Here is a 23,135-nt window from a genome sequence, read left to right as displayed (position 1 = left end):
CGCACTCTTCCCACGCTCCAAGCTCTTCCCAACAAAGACAGCTCTGCCAGCATCGCCTAGGGTGTGTTTAATCAGATGAGGACTGCACAAATGAAAGCCAACACGGTCCTGAGCCGCAGCGCTGGAAAGAGGAGGAAATCCAGGCTGGCCTGGCTCTCTTTGTTCCATAGACAGGCAAAAGGAGAACGGTGATCCGTGCAGAGGAGCAAGGCAGGACATCTCGGGGGGGACTCTACCTGCCACCCCTACTGATCAGCTCTGCTACAGAATCAGGGCAAGATTTCAGCCTGGCCATGGATTTGCTTTCATCTAGGAGCGTCCTCTTTAAGCAGCCTTTTGACCACCCAGCTGCCAGCACTATGAACGCCTGTTGCCCTCGGCCACGCACCTCCCAGCACTGCCAGCGCAGGGGAACTGGGAGCTGAGGGGCTGAGACTGTGGTCTCCCTCCAGAGGCGCAGGTGGCTCCCAGCTGCGCCGCTGCGGGAGTGCAGGGAAGGCGGCAGCCCCATCTGCCAAGAGCCAGGAGAGGAGGCCGGGTCCCTAGTAAATGCCATAGGTGGGCTCCTCCGTGTCTCGGTATCGGTCCAGGTACCTCAGAGGCTGGTGGCGTGGGAACTTTAACTGTGGAGGATGGTAAACGGGCGGCCGCACCAATTCAAACACAGGCTCTCTCATATCTGCAAAGGGGCGACGCCGTTAGCAGGATGGCCCAGATCCAGACCCCGGCCCTCCCCTTCAGCAGCAAGGAAGGGCCCTGGCGCGCACACGGGACCAGGGCTGCTCCAGCGTGCCCCGCTGAAGGCTCTCTCGTGGTTATGGTAAAATGCTCCTTCAAAACGGCCCTTTACGGGTTGCTTCCTCAGACTGATGTGAGGCTGGCGGAAGAGGGCTCGTTCTGTACCCAGCCTGAGCTGTAACAGCTCCTAGACAAGAGGCCAGGCCCAAACAAGAGCCTACAGCCACAGCTTGCCCACTGACACTCTGTGTCACGCGCAGGGGCCATGTCCCAGCCCACAAACAGGCCCCTTCCCACAGCCCCGCATGCTGCATTTCTTACCAAGAAGCTGATGGAAGACCCGAGTAACGGAGCTGTCCCACTGACACTGGAAAAACGCCAGTCCTGCCGGGGTCATTGCATCCTCGTGTTTCCTGTACCAGTCAAACGTGCTAAAGGTTCGCATCTTCAGGCTATGGCTGGAAACAAGACCCAAGCAAAGAGCTGAGGTGAGCCTCTTCCTGCAGCACCCTGGTAGGCAGCTACTTCCCCACATCACCCCAGAGGCTAGAAAACAGAGGTGGAAAAGGAAGTCGCCAAAAGAAAAACTCTCAGCTCTGTGCACATTTCTGCCCCAGGCAGGGCAAACCTCTTTCTCAACAGCCCGTGATAAAGTGACAGCGCTCTGCAGCGCTTGCAGGGCTGCGGCTGCGGCCTCACAGAATCACCTTGGTTGGAAAAGACCTTGAAGCTCCTCCAGTCCAATCATTAACCTCACACTGACCGTTCTCAACTCCACCAGATCCCTCAGCGCTGGGTCAACCCGATTCTTAAACCCCTCCAGAGACGGGGACTCCACCCCTGCCCTGGGCAGCCCATTCCAACGCTCAACAACCCCTTCTGCAAAGAAATACTTCCTAAGAGCCAGTCTAACCCCGGCCTGGTGCAGCTTGAGGCCATTCCCTCTTGTCCTATTGCTTATTACTTCGTTTAAGAGACTCATCCCCCCTCTCTGCAACCTCCTTTTAGGTAGTTGTAGAGGATGATGAGGTCTCCCCTCAGCCTCCTCTTCTCCAGACTAAACCCCCGCAGTTCCCTCAGCTGCTCCTCATAAGACCTGTCCTCCAGACCCTGCACCAGCTTTGTTACCCTTCTTTGGATACACTCGAGTACTTCAAATGCCTCAGGCGACACACAAACTCAAAGCAGCCCCAAACAACCCTGCAGATGAAGAGGAACTGCTCTCCTACAGCAGTAACAAGCATGGGATCATAACGAGCAATAAGCCAAGCCAAGCCAAGCGAGTGTGGAACCGCCCAGTGAAAGCCTGAATTACCATGGCACTGGCCGAACATCCTCGCTGAAATCTATGGGGCAGTCTTGCTTGAAGAGGAGGAAGACGAAGCGATGGTAGCCAGTTCCCCTGGCAGGGAACGGGGGCAAGTAATGGCAGATCTCCTTACCCGACTTGATGTCGTTGCCTGGGATGTTCGTCCTGAACACAAACAAGTTTACTTCACTATATACCCACCCATTTCCCTCCATTAGGACCAGCAGATTCACCCAGCATTGCCAATTGCTCTCTGCTACGTTTTGACATGACTTACGCCCTGTTTGACAGAGAAACAGTTAACAGAGGCTGCTTTCACTGGAAGAAAAATCACACCCAGTGACTTGAGTGCCAAACAGCAGCCACGCCTGGAACTACAGCATCTTTAGCAGCACCCAGGGGAAAAGAGGCCAACGGCACCAGAGAGCGCCATGGAACCGCCGCAGCCAACGCTCATTCCCGAGCTCTGCTGGAGGAGTTTCTGCCCGCTCCGCCTGGGATTTCCCTGAGCCAAGCAGCGCGCAGCTGCGAGGTGCCGTACTCACACCAGCCAGTGCAGGTACTCCGAGTCCGCATCTCTTAAATGTCCATCTGCAAACGCACACAACAGGGAAAGGTGACTTAGGGACACCCTGATGTTTGCACCAACCCCATGCCCGGATCCACTCTGAAGGGAGTGGGCAGCTCGAGACCTCCCAGCACTCCTTTCCTACCAGAAAAGTAACTCAACCTTATAGGATTGAGCTTAAAAGGAGGAGCAAAGAACTCTACAGATGGAATTCCAAGAGTAAAAGGACTTCTTGCTCAGCTGCTTCACGTCACTGTGCTCTGGTTTCTCAGGGCAAACAGTGTCAGCTAACCTACCCCCCAGGCAGACTGCCAAGGGAGAGAGGGCTCTGAGGGTAAACAAAAGATGGGAGTCAGGGAATTCTTCCCTCTACACTCTGACACAGGTCCCGTTGCATCACTGTTCCATCTCTCAACTGCCAGAAATTTGGGGAGGCTACAATCTCTCCTGCATATGTAAAATGTCCCTGCTTTCCAGATATCACCTCACCTCAGCTTGTGCAGCCAAAAGAAACAGGAGCTGACCAAAAGCAGAGTGAAACAACCCAGTTTAAAGATTTTTTTTTAAAGAACCCGCTACTCACCTGGATTTGTCAGCAACAAAGTCCAGAGGGAGCCTTTATCTGCCTCGTATGACACTGCAGGGGGACTGGAAGCCTAAAAGAGCAACAGAAAGGGAATGTAAATCTCTCAAACAACAGCTTCCATTCAGACCAGATCACAATTTCCAAGGCAAAGAATATGCACTTGTCACGGGCATGGCCAGGAGACTGGGCACAGCCACACCACCACCCAGTAAGCCAGCTCCACCCAGAGCCCCCAGAGGGCTTTAATAAACACCAGCCTGCTGACAGACAACAACCCTATTGCAAAGCTCTGTCCTTGTCGTGTCCAAGAAACATATTTCTTTCATCACAGGGGAAATACCCTTGCAAAAGAAATCCCCAGAACAAGTAACGCCTGTTAGAAGCATCTGACAGAAACACACATGGGCTCGAGGCTGCTCCCAGCTCCCCTCACACACCTCTGACGGCGTCACCATGTTCCCATAGTAGACCGGCACGAGGTACTCGTCCTCCGGGCTGTACTCCACCCTCAAGGGAACCCAGGGGGTGAACGTGGCCCCCTTGAACAAGTCACGAAATATCCCGCAGTGCTCCGCCACACGCTGCTTGTGAAAAGGGCCGCTGGTCTTCTCCCACTCAGCTCTGACTTCGTCGAGGGGAATCAGCACTGCAAGGAGAGAGAAATGCTGCAGAAGGTGGCTGGGGGCCCAGACCGGCTGGGGCAGGGAGAGAGGTGTGGGGCACAGACCAGTCCGGAGCCGCGCTGCTCTTTCCATCTCGGCACTCTGGCGGTTCTCCCTCAGGATCTTTTTTCTTTCCTTCCTCTCCTGTGCCCGCAGCAGCTTAGCACGCGGCAGGCTGATGTCGGTCTTTGGCTCTTCAGAGAGGGGTGAAAAAATCATGTATGGGAAAAACATGAATCTCCAAATACCCAAACACAAAACCCCTGCCAAACGGTAGAAAGCATGTGAAAGAGACACAAACTCCGAGATGTCAGAGACTCGATTCTACCACCTCTGCCCTCCCTCTGCATCTCCACCCTTCTGCTCCCTCCTCCCTCCCCAACCATCACACTCCCAGGCCCGCAGGTTTGCCAGCTGGGGAGCAGCTCTGGTCTCTGCGCCTGCTCAGCAGAGCAGCCAAATTTGCTATTATTTGCTGCAGCTCTAAAGCTCTGGGTCCACATCTGCTTTCTCTGATACTACTGGGGTTCCAAGGACTCACGACTTTACTTTGCTCCACGTCTTTTAGCAGGTCAGCCGCCCTCCTTCCAAAAAACTAACATCCATTTCCCCGGAAGACATTTGCACTCTGCAAACTTCTGCACCGGGAAAGGGCCAACCTCATGCCAAAGCACCTCATCAGCTCCTTACAGGGCAGGCTTTGGGGCAAACCCAACCACAGCTGCCCCGACCTTCAGCAGCAAAACCTCGCGCGGAGCAGCTCCTCCCACCAGTACCTGGCGGGGGGCAGGTGTGCTGCCGGTACGTCTTCCACCAGCGGGGCTTCCTGCTCTCCTTCTCCGCCAGCCTGAAGTAGCGAGTGAAACTGCGGTATTTTTCCAGCGCTTCCAAGTTGTCGACGTCAATATCCTCGTTGGGCATCGGCCCCAGCGGGGCCGCCCGCTTGCAGAGCGCAGCTGGAAGCGGACAGAGTTCCCGCTTTAGACAGAAAGCGAGAAACAAGACCAAGAGCGCCCGGGGCGGGCGGAGAGCGGGAGCGCGGTCCCTGGCCGCTGCCACCGCCCCCCCCCCGGAGCCGGCCCCGCCAGCACGCTTGCGGAACCCAGGCGGCCGAGGGCTCCCCGCCCCGCCACACACACACTCCAAACGCCTCCCACTGTCCGCTCACGGGGAACCGGAGCTCCCCGGCCCGCGCCTCACCGGCCGTGCCGAACGCCCGCCGGCCCCGCAGCGCCGCGCTCAGCAAAGGCGCCGCCATGGTGCGCGCCGCCAGCAGTCCAAGGCCCCCGTTCCCATGGCGACAGGGGCTGCGCCGCGCACCGCCGGCCCTGCAAGGCCCCCGCTGCCAGAGCAACGGGGCTGCCTGGCACCGCGCCTGACTACAAACCCCCCGACAGCCCCGCAGGGACCCGCTCTTCCCTTCGCCCTTGTCCCTCTGCCCCACGCCCAGAGCGGCCCTTGCTGCCACCCCCAGAGATGGAGGCCAGACACACCGTGGCTCTTGGCACACTCCACATCTGCTCGTAGCCGTGGTTAAGGATCGCGCCAGGGGCTACAGGTACCGCACCCAAGGGTTTGAAGCTCGGGCAAGTGGGACTTTGAAGCGTGGTCAAGACAACCTGCACTAGTGATGAGAAATTCATCAAGGATAGACTGTGATCTCCAAACCCTAGGAAACAAGTGGAACACCCTGGAACATAAAGAGAAGGTCTGGGATTGTGCTGAGGATGAAATATTGGACAACCTGGCAAAGTGAACAACCGATTAAATTAACGTGGCAATAAAACTAACTTTTGAGTGTCCTGGAAGTGAACTACCCTCGTTATAATACTAAAAACCACACACACACACACACACAGAGGTCAGAAAGACCACTGCCCAGGTTGAGACCCTTTCCCTGAGCACACGCAGTAGCAGAAGCATGAAGTATGTTAATCACAAACCAATCAGTATCTAACAGGCGTATTTGGAAAAGCCTCTGATTTTTGTGTATACAAGCAGCACAAAAACCTGCTGTTGCTGTGCTTGATTTGTGGAAAGGTCCACCGAGCACCCAGGCCTCAATAAGTACAGAAACTCTCCTGAGCGTGTGAAGATCGGTTTATTGCTCAGCCATCCCCTGGGCACGGCATGGGGAGGCCACCCCTTCAGCCTGGCAGAGAAACAACTTTGTAGGACACTTTCTTCAGGGATTCGAGGAAGAACTGTTCGTTTTCTAAGTAATAATGGTCCTGAGAAGAGAGGGAAGAGATATCAGAGAGTGCCACAGAAGGGGGCTGACAGTCCCGGGTGTCACTCATAAGGGAGGGAAGCATCCCAAACCCTCCTTCCTGCAGTCAGCAGGGGGCAGGTACCATCCGTGGTACCCCCTGGGGTGTGGGGGCTCCCCCCGCCCCGAGTCCACAACCTCACACTCTGAGCAAGACCCCCAGCGGAAGCCTCAAAGAGCAGCCCTGCCTGGGGAAGGGCCCAGCAGGGAATCGGGGGGCTGACGGGAGAGGATGGGGACATCATGAAGCCAGAGGCCAGCAGAGCTGGCTTCTCCCACCCAGGGATAGGGCGAGGACAAGGGCAACCCCACGGAGGACATTATCCATCAGCCTGAGACCAGCTGTGAGGAGGATCCACCCGTCCTTGCTTCTAGCATCACTCCTCTAGGTTACCAGGGCTTCTACAAGCCCGCCCAGCCCCACAGCTCAGTAATGATCTGAGCCACAGCCTGGGCTGTCTCCCATCAGGCTCAGATCAGGCTTCACCCAGCCCCTTCCCACCCCAGTCTCCCACCAACTCACCTGCAGGGCTCGGAACTTCATCATCGCCAGGGTGGCGCTGAGCTCGACGGAGCTGGCCCTGGCCAGGAGTTCTTGGATACCTCCCGGGCTGCTGATGGGAGGTGGAAAGCCTGGAACAGAAGCCCAATTGTGTGGTGCTGCCGCCATCAGAGGAACTGGAGACAGAGATGACACAGCATCCCTTTGGGTGCTGCCTGCGTGTCTCTGCAGCAGGGTCCTCCCCACGCTCCCAGTGCAAATGGGCTTTAACCCACCGGCCTCTCCCTTCCTGGCCCCTCTGCCCTCTCCTGGCACTGCCCTGGCTCAGAGCTTCACTGAGCTCCTTCAGAGGACAAGGAGGCCAACACCCATCTGAGGTTTATATACAGGGGAACTAAAACAGCCCCCAGGAACAGCCCAAGCCTCCTGAGAAGTGGAATACAAGTGCAGCTGCCCCCCAGCACGTCCCTTCCCACCAGCAGCAAGCACAAAGCCTTACACAGCATGCTGGAGCCTTTCAGAGGGGCACTGGAGTCCTGGCCTGTGGTCTGCAGCATCGTGGGGCTCTTGGACAGCTCCTGGCGCAGCTGTTGGAGCTGGCTCTTCTGCTGAGCCATGCTCAGCCGGTCCTGCCCCATCCCAGGGAGAAAGGGAGAGAGAGAAGCTGTTGGCAAAGGTTCGGGCCCTTGGCACAGCGGCCCCAGGCCCAGAAGGGAAGGCGAGGGGGTATTTGCCTGGTGCAGACGCTCTTGCTGCTGCTTGACCTGCTCCAACTGCCGCTGCAGGGACTGCAGCCTCGACTGGTCCTGCGACTCGACCCTGCGTGCCTCCTGCAGGGCTCGCTGCCCTTCCTCATACTTCTGGGAGGAGAGCTGCAAGGCAGAGCAGCTGGGGAGGCTGGGGACAGCGACCCTCGCTGCCCTGGGGCAGGACTCCTTTGTGCATCCCTTCCTTCCCCTTTCAGGACAGGCTTTCTGCCCCTGCTTTGGGAGGGCTGTGAAAGCCCAGCTTGCTGCCAGCCCGTGTGCAGCTGGGAATGGCAGTGCAGATGCTCCGCTTACCTTGGTCACGCTTTTCAGCTCCTCCTCCTGCTGCTGGACGCGCAGCGCAGCCCCATTCACCTCCTCCCTCTCCGCCTTCAGCTCCTGCCAGGCCTCATCCAGCAGCTCTTTCTCTCTCGCCAGCTGCTCCTCCTGGGCTCTCAGTGCGCGGACCCGTATCTTCACCTCTGCCCGCTCCTAGGATGGGCACAGGGGAAACCAATGTATGACCTGCTGTCCTGGACACTCTCTTGTGTCTTCCCAAGAGATGGGAAAGATCTGCCCCTGCTGAGCTTCTCGTGTGTGCCAGTTTGGGGTGCAGAGCCACCAGGTACTCCAGCAGTACCCTCACCCACCCAGCCTTGGGCTGCTCCCGGAACAGCCTGATTCTCACCACCCCGAGCGATGTGTCTGCCTCGAACAACTCCACGTCTCCCCTGTAGGCAGGACCCACGCGGCAGCCTGCCAAGGGGGTGCTGGAGGCCACGGGCAGGGGCTCTGCTGCGGTACCTTGGCCAGGCTCCTGACGTGGCCCTCCCCCTGGGAGTCCATCGGCAGGATTCGGGCCGTGTCCTGCTCCTTGCTCCGTGCCTGCTGGGTGTGAAATTCAGCCCACTCGGCCGCCAGCTTCTGTCGCTCCTCCGTGTGCTTCTGTGTCACCAACTTCCGCTCCTCCAGCAACGCACTCTGGAGAGCATCGCCAGAGAGGGAGAGAGGAAGCACTAAGTCCCATTTGCTGGAGCACTTTTCTCCTTTAAACCCATCTCTGCCACTGAACCCCAGCCAACACCTAGAGGCTGCCTCAAGCCCAAGGCGCCTGGCGTGAACCCTGCATGGAAAGCTCTGGCCCCAGGCTTCCCGAGAAGCTGCAGCACCGTGCATGCACACAGCAGCCTCTCACATCCGTGTGCCAGAGTGTTGGTCTGAGGGCAATTCACCATGCAGCTGGGTGTGGGATTGAGGAGGCAGAGGAAGGATGCTGCAGCCCAGCACTTTCCTCCACCACACACCACAGTGCAGCCCCGCTCAGACTCACAGGACATGTGAAAAGCACCTGGAGATCTCCGCCCCACCTCACCTTCGCCCTCTCCAGCTCTGCTCGCTCCACGGAGAGCTGCTGGGTGATGACTCGTCGCTCCTCCTCCAGCGATTCTGCTCTGGAGCGCTCCGCCAACACCGTCTGTCGCTCCTGGGTTCAGACACAGAGGAGACACAGATGCCATTAGCAGGCTCCAGGCCAGGGACCTCCAGTAGGCAAGACCTACGGCCCATCCCCAGACGGGAGGGCTGAGCTGGGCAGAGGACACAGGCTGGGCTCACCTGCTCCAGCAGCCGAGTCTGCTCATCCAGCCTGGCCTCCATTTTGGCCACCACCTCCTGGAATCGGTGCCGCTCCTCCTCTGCGTCCCTCTGCTGCTGGGACAGCCTGTCCTGGAGCACTGGGGAGAGGCAGCAGCAGGGCCATGAGCAGCATGAAGAGGGAAGCCCCGCTCTGTCCACCCCGCATTCACAGAAAAACAGCACACATTTGTGCTCAGCACTTTCTGCACCCCCCCCCAGGACACCGTTTTGGAAAGGAAAGACCCCGAGATGCCCAGTGACCGAGGCAGGCAAGGCTCTGCCAGCCTTGGCTCCCAGCCTCTGGCCAACTCGGAGCACCTTCTCCCTGTTTCCTGGGTGTCCCCAGCCCCGGCGGGGACCCCGCGGCCATTTCGGCACAAAGGAATGGCAGACATACCCTTGAGCTGCTTCTCCTGCATCTGTGCCCCCATGGCCAGCTCCTGGGAGGTGGTCTGATGTGTGGCCTCCACCTTCTGTAAGATGTCACGCAGGTTGCTGGAGAATTTCTCTATCTGATCCATGACACCATTCAGAGTCCTGCGGAGAGCAGCGAGGGGAGGGTCACCCCGGGGGGACACGCTTCATCTCCCCGAAATGGAGAGGGGGTCATGTGGTGGGCCAAAGGCCGGGCAGCCCTGCCCCGAACCTCTCTGGGGCAGAGCAGAGCAGTATTCCTGCATCAGCAGAGCTCAGCGTCCCTGGAGGCAGGGGGTGGGAGAGGGGATGGCCTCTGGTGCCACGGTCCGAGGCTGCTTCCCCGGAGGACAGGGAACACCGTGGCCAGGGACCAACGCGGGGACGCGACGCTGGCCATCGGTACCTGGTGTGTGAAGTGGCGCTGGTCACCGCATCGACCTCCTGGTCCTTCAGCCACTTCAACCGCTGGAGCTGCTCCTCGTGCTCTCTACGGAGCTCCTGCACAGACACCCTGCAGGACACGGGGAAGGAGCCCACCACGGGCTGTTACAAACCAGGGCTACCCAGGACGGGCAGTGGGGACAAGGCTTGGTCAAGGGCCTGAGAACCAGGTCCCAGGAGCTGAGCTGGCACGGGGCTCTGTCCCAGGGCATCCACTGACAGGCATCCGCATTGGGCACGGACCACAGCTGGGGGGGATGGGCTGCTCCGCCAGAAACTGATTTCTCATTGACCCCCAGTGTGTGGACACCAGTGACTCACTGACCTGGATAAAAGGGCTTTGGGGGAGATAAAACACCGGGCTCAGCATCTTTCAAAATACAGTGCATTCACTCTGAAAGGACGTCTCCAGCCACACCTCCCTCTGTCCGGCTACAAAGCAAATCCCCATTCCAAAAGCCACCCAACTGCCCACAGCCCAGTGCTTCTGGAGTCTCCTTTCACCGTGTCCCCAAACGACTCCCCAGTTCCTCTGCCACAACCAGGAGCACCAGCCCCACGCGTGTGCCGCTCGGGCCGCTCTCACCTCTGCTGCTCTCGCAGCCGCTCCAGCTCCAGCGCGCTCCGCTGCTCCAGCTCTGCCTGCGCCTGCTCTGCCTCCTGCCTCTGCGACAGGAGCTGAGCCGCCAGCTGCTCCTTCTCCTGCTGCAGCCTCTGCTCCCGCTGCCTGCAGGTCTCCTCCAGCACCTTCACCTGGCTCCTGCCCGCAGAAGTCACAGCCAGGAAGAAGTGTTACTTTCAGGGCAGTAGCCAGCCCTCTCCACCCACAGTGCACGCGGGGATTTCGGAGCAGAGTGGCATCGCTGGGGGCGCGGGGAAACACGCAACTCTCCGCAGCCTGAGCCCTGGCTGGGGATATGCTGGCCCTGGGACCGGCTCCTCCTCCTTCTCCCCCACGGGACAGTGTGGGTGAGAGCAGACCCCCACCTTGGCTCACCTATGGGGCTCCTCTCTGCCCCCACCAGCTCCACACCCACACGGCTCTGGGCCTGCCCGCCCCAGGGATGGATCTGGGCAGCGGGAAGAGGGACAGGGCTGTAGGTAAGGCCCTGGCAGAGGAGGGGAGTATGTGCTCTCGCCTGTGGGTGCTCTGGAGGAGATCCAGGTCCTCCTGGTGCCGCTGCTGGAGGGTCTCCATCAAGAGTTTGTCCTGTGCCCGTGCCAGCTCCAGTGTCCGGACCTGCCGGGCACCCAGGGAGAAGGTCCTTGTGCCACCCAGGGGACAGAGCTCCCACAGCAGCACTTGCTAGCCGCAGGCTTCTCTGGACACGCAGCTTCCTCCTCTCTGCCCTGTCCCCCTGATGAGATTGGGAGCAGGCGTGGCCCCTGCTCCTCCCCCTGGGTCACCCCTGCTCCCCCATCCAGCTGGTGATGTGGCTCACCTGGCTCTCCAGCTCTGCCACACGGTCCTGGGCACGGAGCAGTGCTGCCTGACAGCCCGTTGCATCCTCCTGGGGCTGGGCAGCGGGAGCCCCCAGCCTCCTCTCAGGCAGCAAGCCCAGGGCTGGGGACTCTGCCTACAGGGACAGAGAGAGAAGACCCAGGCCCTTCAGGATCGGGGGCTCTGTGTTGTGGCCATCAGCCCCCAAAGGCAGGCATGTGCCTTGCCTGCAGCTGTGCCCTGGCTGTGCTAACCTGCGCAGACACAGGGACGCTCTTGGGAAGGTAAAGCCCTGAGGAGAGCATCTCCTCCCAGCCCGGGAATGGCGACCCAGCCCCAGCCTCCTGCAGTCCCTCCTCTACACACCTCCAGCCCAACCTCACTGCTGCCCAGGTGACACTCGGCAGCCCCTACCCAGCCACAAGCACGCTGGGCTCTTCCTTCTCTGGGGACAGACTCAAGGATAAGACCATGAGTCCTCAGGGAGACAGTGTGTGTCCTGCCACCAGGGCTGGGCCAGGAGGCCCAGCTCGATGAGACCAAGCAAGAGCTGCCCTCCTTGTCACAGGCTCCAATTCCCCTTCACTTGTCTAGAAACAATCTCAGAGCATCTTCACCACCATACTGGGGAAAACCAGCTGAAGAAAAAGTCCTTCGTCAGCTGGAGCCTCTGATGTCTCATTAATAGGATACAGAGATGCCTGGGGAACTCTGTCAACACTGCTCAGGCAATGCAGGCTTGTCAATGCACACGATTTACAAAGCAGCCACAGCACACACGCTTTGGCCTGACAAATACAACTCGTGGCATCTTGGGGCTCTCCAAAGCCTTTGCCTCCATGAACACAGGCTCCCAGAGCTGCAAAGCGGAGCACATCCATCCTCCTGCCCAGGGAGCACGGACAGTTGGGTGACCCTGAGTTGGCAGGGGAGGGCTCATGATCACCACCCCGATCCTGCACCTCTCGGGGGCACAGGCCCATCAGACCTACCTGAGCCAGCGGAGCAGGGCGCTGCGTCTCCTGCTCTCCTGGGAACGAGGCTGCGGGGACTGAAAATTCAACAAGTCTGTGATTCAGACAGGCCAAGGGGAACCATTCCCTCCCAAAAGGACGAGGGCCTGGGTCTCTTCGGCAGAGCGAGAAGGGTCCTGCCCCGCTCTGGCAGCTGGGGATGGACGCTCAGACAGGCTTGTCCAGACCCGCATCCCTACCCCACCTCATGCACAGTGGCGGGGATTCTGCTCTGCAGAGTAAGTCTGGGGGCAAAGCATGGCTCCTCCTCCATCTCCATCAACTTGGGAGGAGGCTGGGTCCCCTCAGCCACTTTCAGTGGCATCTGAAGTGGTGCTCAGCCTCAGCCAAGGGCAGGAGGGGGTCTTCCAGCACACAACGCTAGTGGGACGAGTGTTGGGGCAGCACAAACTTAGGCCCACCCATTGCTCAGAGAGAGCAAGTCCCCAGCAGCCCTCTGAAACCCCACAGGCAGCGCTGTGGAGCTCAGTGCACCCCAGCACCATGTCCCCACCACACCACGACATGGGCATGGTGGGATCCTGCAGCCTGGCAACCCCCTCCAGCAACAGCTGGGCAAAGCCTGGGCAGCGTTCACATGGACAAGGGCGATGCTGCGGCTCCTGCCTTTCTGTGGCTGGTTGTTTTTGCAGGGCCGGGGGACCCTCTCTGCCTCCTGCTGCCCAAACCGTACAACCACATGAAACTCACCCAAGGCACTGGCGTCGCTCGAGGGATCCCCCTGTGCAGCCTCCAACGGGCGAGCTGAGGCTTGTTTCATGGTGCTGAGCCAGGGGAGCGGTGGCCTGCGTGGGCACAGAGACACGAGTGATGCACAGCAGCGCCGCAGCTCAGGGAGAAGCGCGCAGACATTCTCCTGCTTGCCATTTCTTGGAGTTTTTAAACTTCAGAGCCGCCTGCCCTCCCGCTTACAGAGGTGCCAGGGCAGTGTGATCACCGCTGGCTACCAGCCCTCCCCGTTGCCCCATCTCCCACATGCAGCTGCTTTCTGCAAGACACCCCTCCCGTGGAGCACGCCTGAAAGGCGAAGGTGGCCTTACCTGGAGCTGTCTGTGTTCACTGCCTTGTCCAGCACGGCGGCTGCCTGTGGCCGTGCTCCTGGGGAGGCTGCTGGCGGGCTGCAACCAAAAAGCATCCGATGTGGGAGAGCCAAGGAGGCGAGGAAAGACAAGATCCTTTCCCCCAACACCAGTTCCTGCCTGGCAGGGGAAAGCCTCTGTCCCACTCAGCTGTGGCAGGATTCAGCCTTTGGGCTGCAGTGGGAGCAAAGACACCTCAAAACCTCCCTCACCGCTGTTTCTCCTTGCTGCATCCACCCCCTTCCCCTGGGCAGCACCAGCCCCAGCCAACACAGCCCTGCCCACGCCACAGGGCTCTCTGTCTGCAATTCGCTTCAGAGTCCCCTTCAGTGGCACAAGGCTGGACCTGGCTCTGTGTCAACTCAGCTGGAGGAGGTGGTTTGCCTCAACTAGGAAGAAGGAAGCGGAATGAAGGCAGGAACGAGGAGCACAGGGAGGAGCTCGCGGGGGTGTGCTGATCCAGGACAGCTCCGTGGGACCCACGGCACTGTGTGCCCTCTTGGCTACAATTGGCAGGAGAGCCCAGAGGTGTGAGGGGACTGCGGGCTGGATCAGTGGGACACAGCCCCACATTATTACCCCAACCTGAGACAAGACAGTGCTTAAAATTCATTTCTCACATCCGAGCCCAGGGTTTCTGAGAGCTCCTGCTGGAGCAGCTACACGCGGAGCAGACGGGAGCGCTGCGGCCATCAACCACGCCTTTACCTGACAGGAGAGCCGGGATTCACCCCTTCGCTTGGGACTTCGCAGGGCTTGGCGGTCCTCTCTTGGGCCTTCGCCTGCGCTTGGGCTTTTTTCTGAGCCAAGGCAGCACTCAGCCAGTCCTCCTTCTCCACCGGGTCAGTTTTAGTGGCTGCCTCCTCTGCAGCCAGGAGCTGTCTGGCAGGGCCGGGCTGCCCAGCTGCGGCAGGGCTGGGGGAGCTCCCTGCAGGACTGGCCTTTGCTGGAAACGACAGCTCCAAATCAAAAAAATCTTCATGTTTCAAGCCCAGCCAGCCACTTCTATTTCTGCGGCCCCGTGCGGGGCTCTGGCTGGCTGACAGAGGAGCTTTGGAGAGGGGCTCTGCTTTAAGTTCGCTGTTCTTCTCGGCTGAAAACCTGCTGTGAGGAGAAGCAGTCACATCCCTGTCTGCGAAGGGACACCGGGGACCCTGCCCGCTCTGCTGCAGGGGCAGCGTGGTCGGTGGCTGCAGCTACAGACACACAGAGAGCACAATACCTCAGAGGCTGCCTTCTCGACGGCCGGCCCTTGGCTATGGAGGCCACCGTGGGCTGGTATGCTCCAAACACAAAATCGTCCTTGTCCCGGCCCTCTTCTTTCTCTGTTCAGACAAGCGGCCTTGAGTCAGCGCCCAGAGGAGCAGCCAACGGCAAAGACTCCAGCCCTCCTCCTCCTCCCCCCCTGCAATTCCCACTGACAGTGCTGCATCTGGGAAAACACAGCTGGAAACGTCTTGCCCAGAAACCGGCGAGCAAGGGGCCTCCTCGGAGTGGCTGCAAAAAACTTTTGTTGAGAATCAGCCCACGGCCAAAGGCAGCCGAGTTACAGCTCCTGTGCAAATGCTGCCAGGCTGCCGCGAGGGCAGAAGGGCATTTCCCCTGTAAGGGCAGTAGAAATCAATCTTGCTCGCCCAAGCCAATGCTGCCACCTCTGCAGCCCTTCCCAGCATCCCTGGCTGTGCTCACCTGGCTGCTTTTGGTACTCCTTCGCCAGTTTGACCTCCCGGCGCTCTCCCAGGTCTGGCAGTTCCAGGGTTCTGGTCATGGAGCCTCGTCCCAGCAATTCATCCAGCTTGGTGCGGGCTGGCCGGACCTCCTCTCTGTTGGGGACACAGCAGCAGATGGGTTTCTCCCACAGGCAGGGCTGGTCCTCCTCACACAGCCTTGCCAGCCTGCTCTGCCTCTTTTCTGCCACACAAGGCTGCTCCTGCCCCTTTCGGGGACCCACAGGCACAAGCTCAGCATCCCCCACCCACCATGGCGGCACCATCTCAAGACACAAGCCATCCCCCTCCTTTACTCCCGCCACCCCTTCACCGCCCTTACTCTTCTGCCTTCTTGCCCTGCCTGCCATCTCTTCCTGGGCCACTGCCAAGTCCCAGGGCAGCCATCAGGTCGTCACCGTCCTCTTCAAAGGTGAGCTCCTTCCTCTTCCACATTGGGGTCGCGGTGCGCAGGGGCGTCTGGGCTTCAGGTGGCTCTGTGAGTGGGATCACACATGGTACGAGGTTTAGGCTGGGCTTGGGGCTTGTCTTTTTTTTTTTTTTTCCTCCCAACAAGAGATCAGAGCAGCCCTGCCTCTCCTCCTTATCTCTCAGGACCGTTTACAGAGTCACTTTTAAATAGCTCTTTTCAGTGACCAAATCTCACAGCAAGTGACAAAGTGGCAACATGCTACTGCCTGATCCATGGCCACTGATGGGACATTGCTGGGTGTCACTCACACTGGGGTTTCCAGCTCTGGCAGACACGAGCAGCTTCTTCAGCTTTGCAAGTTTCTACTCAGAGAATTGCTCCCCACCTTTGCCCAAGGTCCCTCTTCCACCAATGCACCTTAGTCCTTGCCCCAACCCACCAGCTGCTACTCGTGTCCAGAGGGGATTTTTCAGGGTGAAAGGAGATTTGAGGGGACTACCAGACCCATTGGCATCCCTGCTGCAGCAGCAAGAGAGACGAGTGACTGTAACACGGTCACAGTGCAGCTGGATCCCACCCAGAGGTGCAACTGTGCTTTGGGGTGGACCAGCGACGCCCTCAGCCACCCAAATCCTGACCCAGAACACCGGTTCTCATCTGGCCGTGTGCAGAACAGGCTGGATGAGGTCCAAGGGAAGATCTGAGGCTCCATTCCCAGAAAGGAAAGGTGAGTTCTGTAACCTGTAGCACCTTTCACAGTTGTCTTCCCTGGCCTAGAACCGGGTCTCGACTCTCCCAGCAGATCCGCTTCCGGGTCGTCCAAATACTGGAAAGCAACAGGACAGCAACGGGAGCAGGGCGAGTGCTACTCCTGCCTCAGCGCTGCTTCTCCCTTCGGAGGTTGGTGCTGGAGGCCACGGCTGCAGCCCACGCGGGGCTCAGACCAAGGATATTTCTGCACTGACCTTCAGGCTCTATAGCAGACCTTGGGGCTCTCTGCCGGACTCACTGGATCCCTGCATGCCAAGGAGGGCAGAGATCAGAGACAAGCAGACTTTGGAAACTCCTCACCCCTCGCTTCCATGCTCCACCCCCCAGTTTTCCTCATTGTTTGGAATGGGAGAATACATGCCCAGCTCCTCCTGGTGTGCCCCTCACTGGAAACCCCCCGTGCCTTGATTCCTTTGCTGAGATCCTACTGCCTCTGCGAGAAGCGTCAGGAACACCCAGGCTGGTGCTTTGGGTGAGGGTCCTTCCTGTGACGCTTCCTCCCAAGAGCACCCAGCAGGGCTGGGCTGCAGCACGACGTGCCCCCCTGGCTTTGCTCCAGCCCACCCACGGCACCCACAACCCCTTCTCCCACCATCTACCCGCTCCCCCCAGCCCAGCTCCCCCACAGCCACGCCAGAGAGGGGTCACCTCTTCAGTCAGACTTCACAGCTCCCCCCGATATCCCACTGCTGACTTGGCTGGGGTGACACCAGGGGCAAGCCTGGCCCAGCTCAGTCCCAGCCCTCGGGATACCCAGGCTCTCTCCCAAAATTCGGGCTCACCTCTGCAGCTTCCACGTCCTCTGCAGGGAATCTGTCGAAGAAATCCTCCGCTACACGGGACCTGTGACACAAGCCCGGGGGTCAGCAACAGCACCCGTGAGCTCGGCAAGGGCGCGTTGGAGACAGCCAGGCCAGGTGGCGGCAGGTGGAGGGGACCACGCGGGCACACCACGGCAGCCACGTTGTGCAACAGAAAAGGAGGCGAAAATAGCACCCGCATAAAAGACAGAAGCGCTGGGACTGCTGTAGTTAAGCGAGCAACTCTCCTAAGGCAGATGTACAGGAGATGTACCGGGCTGGGCGCACCCAGCTCTCGCTGGAAAGCTGCAGGATCTGGGCTCCCAGTTCCCAAAGGCATCGCCAGTAACTCGCCTTCCCGGGCAATCGCTGTCGGGGCAGGGAGCGAGGGGGAGAAGCCGAGGACGGGGCACGTCACAAGGACTTGGGGAGCACAGAGAGATCTCCAAGAGCAAGAGGCTGTGTCTGAAAGGCACTCACTTCTGGCTGGCGAGCTGGTGCCCCGGGCTCTCCCACTGCGGCCCCTGGCCAGCCAGGAAGTTCTTGTAGAATTCACGGGGCTTTCGTCTGGAAACAAGACAGGGAGATGTGAGGATGACGGACATGGGCATATACCTGACCTGGGCACCCCAAAGGGGGATTTGCTGTCTCCCCAAGGGACACAGAGGCTTTTAATCAGAGGTGAACTTCACTGGGCCTCCCCAAGCTGACATCCAGCCTATTCAATGGCCTCTGACTCTGGAAAACCCTGTTTGCTGCTTCCTCCCCCTCAGAGATCACTGGCTGTTGCACCAGCACCTCCCGCTCCTAGCAGGGGAGTAAGAGGATAAGGATGCTGCCCTTTCAGCTGCAAAAAAGGTTCCTTTTACCATCCTAGTATCCCAGGAGGTCGCCAAGCAGATCATCCACAGACTCTGAAACCAGACACATTAAAGGTGTTGAGGCAGAGGAGCTCACCACGCAGGTGCAGAAAAGCTCCCAGTTTCAGTATGCCTTGCTCTTTTGAAATCCCCCAAGAATAAAGGTTTAGTCTCAAGCACCATCAGCATAAGGCCTTCCTAGAGAGAACTGCCAGGACTTGACCTAGTATTTTGTGGATAAAAGACTTCACTCCACTTAGCCAGAAAGGAGTTCTCTTTATCAAGGAGTCAGCGGCTTCCTGTTCAGTCTCTGGCCACAAGCAGCCCTTCCTCTGGGAGCTCTCACCCCACAGTGGCTCAGAGGCCCTGGGCAACCCCAAAAGCGCTGCTTCAATTATCAGGGGCTGCAAGAGGCCCCCAAACAGGCACCTGGGCGTTAGGTGAGGGGAAGAACTGAAATAAAGGCATCTATTCTGCTCTGGATTGGGGAAAGCCCGCAGGAAAGGACTGTAGGACCCCGATAAGCAAAGCCCCTCGCTGGCAGAGGCAGGTCAATGTCTCTGCTTCAGGGATGAGACGACGCACCCAACTGCAGCTCTCAGCCAAGGACCAGGAACCACCGCCGCAGCCAGGACCCCCACCTGATCCCACTGCCCCCCGCCTCCGGCCCCGCGTTCCCGCAGAACAAAGCGCCTACGGACAGCGAAGCAAACGCGCCCCAGGCTACGTACCGCCGAAACTTCTCTGGGGTTTTGTAGCCTACAGAGAGAGACAAATTCCCTCATGAGAAAAGGGCGCGGGGCTGGCCGGGTCCTGCTCCAACCCCGCCGGAGCCAGGGGCACGGTTCTCCAGAGCACCCCACAAGCAACACCGAAGCCCCCCCGTCCCCCTCCCGGCCCCGCCGCTCGGGAAACGGCCCCTGAACCGCCGGAACCCCGACACATTCCCAACTGCAGCGGCAGCGGCGAGCACAGCCCCTCCCGCCCCCCGCGGGGTCCCTCTGCCCCCCCCAGAGGGGCCGGAGCAGCACAGCCGCATTGCCCGGGCCCGCCTCAGCACCCCCCGCACTCACCACCGCGGCGCCCCGGCCTTCCCCTGCTCTCCCGCCGCCTTCCCGGCTGCTCCCGCTCTCCGCCGCTCCCCGCAGGGACACAAGGGTCTCCTCAGCGGCCGGCCCGGCCCGCACCACCCCCGTTACCTCTGGCCCACGCGATCGCCTGCTCCTGCCGGGGCCCCTCTCCGCCTCCGCGCTGCTCCGCCTCGCCCGGCCGCTCGGAACAAGGCTCCGGCGCTGCAAAAGAGCCCCGCAGGGAGCGAGTCCCCCCGCCGCCGCCCCGGGGAGCCCCCACCTCTCCGCCGCCGGGCGCCCAACGGCCCAACCGCCGCCTCTCCGCACCCGCTGCGCGGCGCGCTCTGCCCGCCCGCGCGGCTCTTAAAGAGACAGACCCCCCCCAGCCGCGGGCCGAGGAGCGCGGCAGGAGACGCTGCAGCGGCGCCGCAGGGAGACACGTGCGAGAGGCTGGCGGGGCTCAGACACCCGGGGAGCAGGGGGTTTGCTACACCCCCAAAACGTACCTTCAGAGACAGCAAGCTGGCTTTGGCACCAATAATCCGCCCCACTGGGCTTTAAAGCCCTGTCTTGGTGTTTAATTGATAAAGGATAATCACAGTCCTCCTTTCCAGCCACCCAGAAACCAGTTCAAGCAGGAGGTACCTGCCAGAGGCCAGGCCCTGGGGTTACAGCTCCTGGGAAGCGTGCAGTCACTGCTCCTGCTCGGCAGCAGGAATTCCAGCCTGGGCCCAGGAAAAGCCCTGAACACCCCACCTGGCACTGCCCCGGGGCACAGCCCAGCTGGAGCAGGTCCCTGCAGCCTAGCCAGGACTGTTCAGTAATTAATTGAACTTGAATTAGTGACCATTGCTCCAAAGGGGCAAGATGTAGCAAATCCAACCACAACAGCCTCTGCAGTGTGGTGCACTGGCATTGCTGGTAAATGGCTAATTGGAAACATTACAAGTTCAGGTTAATAAAAAAAAAGCTCACATTTAACCAAAGCTGGGCACAGGACAAAGCCAGCCCTGCTCCTGCCTTGTTTGCTTGTACTTACATTACTTTCTGAAAATCCCTGGGGAAACATCTGCCTTTGAGATGTTATAACCCACAGGCCCATCTACTGTGGCTTTCACCGTGGATACTGCCAGTCCCGGTGGGAACACGGGCTCCTTCTACAGTCTTCACCACAAGGTGACAGTTTTAAGTCTGTCATTCAAATCAGACTGGAAACCACAGTCACAGACTGCTCCTTTCAGTACTCTTCAAGAACAGTGTAGCTCACAAGTGTCATTACTTGACGTGGAAGTCACTGAGTGGAAGTCACTGAGTGGAAGTCACTGAGTGGAAGTCACTGAGTGGAAGTCACTGAGTGGAAGTCACTCAACCCTCGTGGAAATGGCACCATCCCGTTTTGCCCGAAGATGGACAAGCCCTCACGAGGACACAGGGCCATTTGACAGAGTTTGAATGCTGTTTGCTGACCATGAGACATGGCAAGTCAGACCAGGTTGTGGCGTTCAGGTATCACCACTAACGGCAGCAAGAGGAAAAAGGAGTGTACAATATCCTCCCCAAGAGCAAGGAAGTACAGCATTTGCCATTACATCACTATCTACTCCAAAAAAAAGAGGGAAACAGCTTTAAAGAAATAGCTTCTATGAATTAAAGCTCCTGCTGCCAGACACTATTGTTAAATCTTTGCTGTTGGCGGTGATCAGCCTTTGTTGGCCTGTGAACCATAACAATAGAGAGCAACATGCCACAGACAGCTTTGCTCTCTGCCAGTTTTATTCCTCCGGTGGTTGAGAGCTGCAGCAGAGGCGAGGACAGCTGGGGGACGGGGCTGGCTGCCCTAGAACACTGCAGAGCAAAGCCAGAAAGCTCAGACTAGAAATAAAACAAATAAAATTCAACTAATTTAAGGCCTTTTGAATACTTCATTCTACTCCACCTATTTCATTAAATAAGATCCACTGAAGGCAATGCATGAAAGAAAGACATTTTGTCTGAAAACACATTCTTGTAATTTATTAAATCTGTACATAGTTAGCTAGTACTGTTCTCATTAACGTATTTCTAACCTGCTCCTCCATCATCCCTCCTCAGGTCAGCAGTCTGCTCTACTGAACAAAGGGAAGGCAAAGCCCTTTGCCTCCTCTGGTATCCTGAACAGCAGTGGTTCCATTCGACCTGAAAGACTCAGCAGCCAAAAGGCAAGTTTAATTATTTTATTTAAAATTAAACATTTATTTCTGTTCAGCTACTGCATGTAGAGCCAAACATTGTGTCTGATCATTGTTAGTGCCAGGAAAAACTCATCCAAGAAAACTGATCCAAAATTAGAGACTAACAGATACCAAAGCTGCCAGAGAACCAGCTTCTCAGATGTTGCCTCAGAATTGCAGGATTTGGGTTTATGCTGAAGCTTTTTATTATTTTAAGCTCAAAGTTGCTCTGTTGTGAAAAGAGGTTTTATTGTTACTGGACAGTTACTGGTGTTGAAAAACAGCAATGATTTTGCTTAGTTGTAGTTGCACTTATTTGACTGGGCATCAGGAGGTTCTGTTACAAGCTAAATCTTCCACCTGTTAAATCCAGAGAGCACTGTGCAAGTCCCAAGTCAATATAAAACCAAAATTAAGCAAATTGGAGAAAGCTCCTTGGAAATGCATGGATAGGAAAAAAAAATCTGGACATGTCACTTGGGATTGTCATTTTCTTGAAGAATGCCTTTAAAAACCAGAGGAACATCCCAGAACAATCTGAAGACTCAAGGACCTTGGTCAACTGATTTCTGCTGTCAAATACTGGCTTCATCATTCCAGGTCAAATTTGCAGTTTCTACCACTACATGTGGTTTTTCACATCAAATCACCATAATTAAAGTTTGTAAAGTGCTTTGAGATAGTGCTACAAAAATACTAACTGTTAAAAGAAGGGTGGAACATCTATTATCAGCATGTAGCTGATGAGTACTACTTGTTTTTTTTCCTCAGAGCAGCATTAACAAAGAGTAAGGTGCCAGTGTTGGAGATGGCACACAGGCAAAAGGAGTTTCTGCAGGGCAGTGAAAGAAGGAGGTACTGGAAAACATGAGGATGTCTTCTGGAAAGACGAATGAAGCAGAGCTCCAGAGAGGGATGGGTATTTATTTCCCAGCTACATCAGGAAAGTAGTGCCACATGCAGATTCATGTGCACAAAACTATACAGGCTTTAGATAGCATTAACTATTTGCCAAACAAGGAGAGAGGTGGTGCTAATCTTAAAAAAAAATCGTGACATTGAGCTTCTTGGGGGAGGACATAACTGCTCATTAGAAGCTGTTACCTGAGGGCTGTTAACTATTTAGTAAAAAAAAATCCTGCTACCTTTCCAGTTGACAGTAACTTCTCTCTAGTTAGCAGCTTCACAAAAGCAATCCTTGTATGAATCCATAAAGCTTTCCCAGATTTTTAAAAGGTTAATTTTACCATTATAATTGCACTTTAAAAACAGGCATCAATCCCTATGCACTCTCCTCAAACACCTCCTCAATTTATAAAAGTGGAAAGAAATGCTACAATTATTCACTGTCCTACAGCTACCAGGATTTGAAAGGTTTGATTTAGGTGCCTGAAAAAAGGATGAAAACACCCAGTTTTCAGGTCAGGAGAAGCGTGCATTTAAAAAAAAAAAATAACAAAACCAGCAGGCTTCACAGCTTGGCTTGCATCGGCTTCAGGTGTTTGTGGAAAGACTCATGAACCTGTAAGAGAACAAGAGAGCGGTTACAACAAGGTCAGACCTGAGCTTTAAAACAATTTTAGCTCTTTACATCTTGCAGTGTGTTTTTATACTAGGGAAATTTTAATCAGAGGCATTTTGGGGATTTAAGAATAGCCAGCTAAATCCTATATTTGAGTGTCTATATGACACAAAGGATGAGAATATAAGTCAGAAGAAAGAGCTTCCCCACTACCTTTCTTGTAAGAAAAAAGAATGCAAGACATCTTATATCCATACAGACAATTCTTTGGCATTTTAATTCAAAGAAAACTGGCAGAGGTCTCCTAAGGGGACTGCAATGAAGCTCCTAAGCCCC

At 57.2% G+C, this 23,135-nt stretch overlaps 3 protein-coding genes across 6 annotated transcripts in view; all 3 read right to left on the bottom strand.

Moving 5' to 3' along the window:
- Positions 1-44: 44 nt before the first annotated feature.
- On the bottom strand, positions 45-5,579 carry MRPL38 (mitochondrial ribosomal protein L38). Of its 2 annotated transcripts, none has more exons than XM_074889453.1 (9): positions 5,357-5,579; positions 4,640-4,819; positions 3,929-4,057; positions 3,639-3,847; positions 3,199-3,271; positions 2,593-2,638; positions 2,054-2,212; positions 1,060-1,196; positions 45-679 (listed from the first exon to the last, which is right to left on the bottom strand). In XM_074889453.1, the coding sequence occupies exons 2-9, from the start codon at positions 4,782-4,784 to the stop codon at positions 543-545; spliced, it is 1,035 nt and encodes a 344-aa protein (XP_074745554.1). In that variant the 5' UTR covers positions 4,785-4,819; positions 5,357-5,579; the 3' UTR covers positions 45-542. The 2 variants fall into 2 exon arrangements, with proteins under 2 accessions (XP_074745554.1, XP_074745553.1); XM_074889452.1 differs by lacking the exon at positions 5,357-5,579 and adding an exon at positions 5,064-5,146.
- A 366-nt stretch (positions 5,580-5,945) lies between these two features.
- On the bottom strand, positions 5,946-21,869 carry FBF1 (Fas binding factor 1). The gene is made up of 25 exons (XM_074889118.1): positions 21,755-21,869; positions 18,729-18,756; positions 17,618-17,704; positions 17,120-17,180; positions 16,308-16,392; positions 15,477-15,630; positions 15,117-15,250; positions 14,650-14,752; positions 14,136-14,531; positions 13,389-13,466; positions 13,039-13,133; positions 12,307-12,365; positions 11,316-11,450; positions 11,013-11,113; positions 10,460-10,633; positions 9,836-9,943; positions 9,413-9,552; positions 8,995-9,113; positions 8,753-8,863; positions 8,185-8,361; positions 7,696-7,872; positions 7,369-7,506; positions 7,134-7,263; positions 6,656-6,765; positions 5,946-6,094 (listed from the first exon to the last, which is right to left on the bottom strand). The coding sequence occupies exons 1-25, from the start codon at positions 21,867-21,869 to the stop codon at positions 6,011-6,013; spliced, it is 3,099 nt and encodes a 1,032-aa protein (XP_074745219.1). The 3' UTR covers positions 5,946-6,010.
- The window catches only part of ACOX1 (acyl-CoA oxidase 1), a 20,381-nt gene continuing 18,510 nt past the window's right edge, over positions 21,265-23,135 (bottom strand). For all 3 annotated transcript variants that reach the window (XM_074889527.1, XM_074889526.1, XM_074889528.1), the window contains exon 14: positions 21,265-22,799. In XM_074889527.1, the coding sequence (XP_074745628.1) occupies positions 22,749-22,799 (51 nt within the window). In that variant the 3' untranslated portion in view covers positions 21,265-22,748. The remainder of the gene's footprint in view (positions 22,800-23,135) is intronic.

The sequence above is a fragment of the Strix uralensis genome, chromosome 19 (assembly GCF_047716275.1).
Source record: "Strix uralensis isolate ZFMK-TIS-50842 chromosome 19, bStrUra1, whole genome shotgun sequence".
In the NCBI taxonomy this organism is placed as follows: Eukaryota; Metazoa; Chordata; class Aves; order Strigiformes; family Strigidae; genus Strix; species Strix uralensis.
This window is presented reverse-complemented; position numbering and strand designations above follow the sequence as displayed.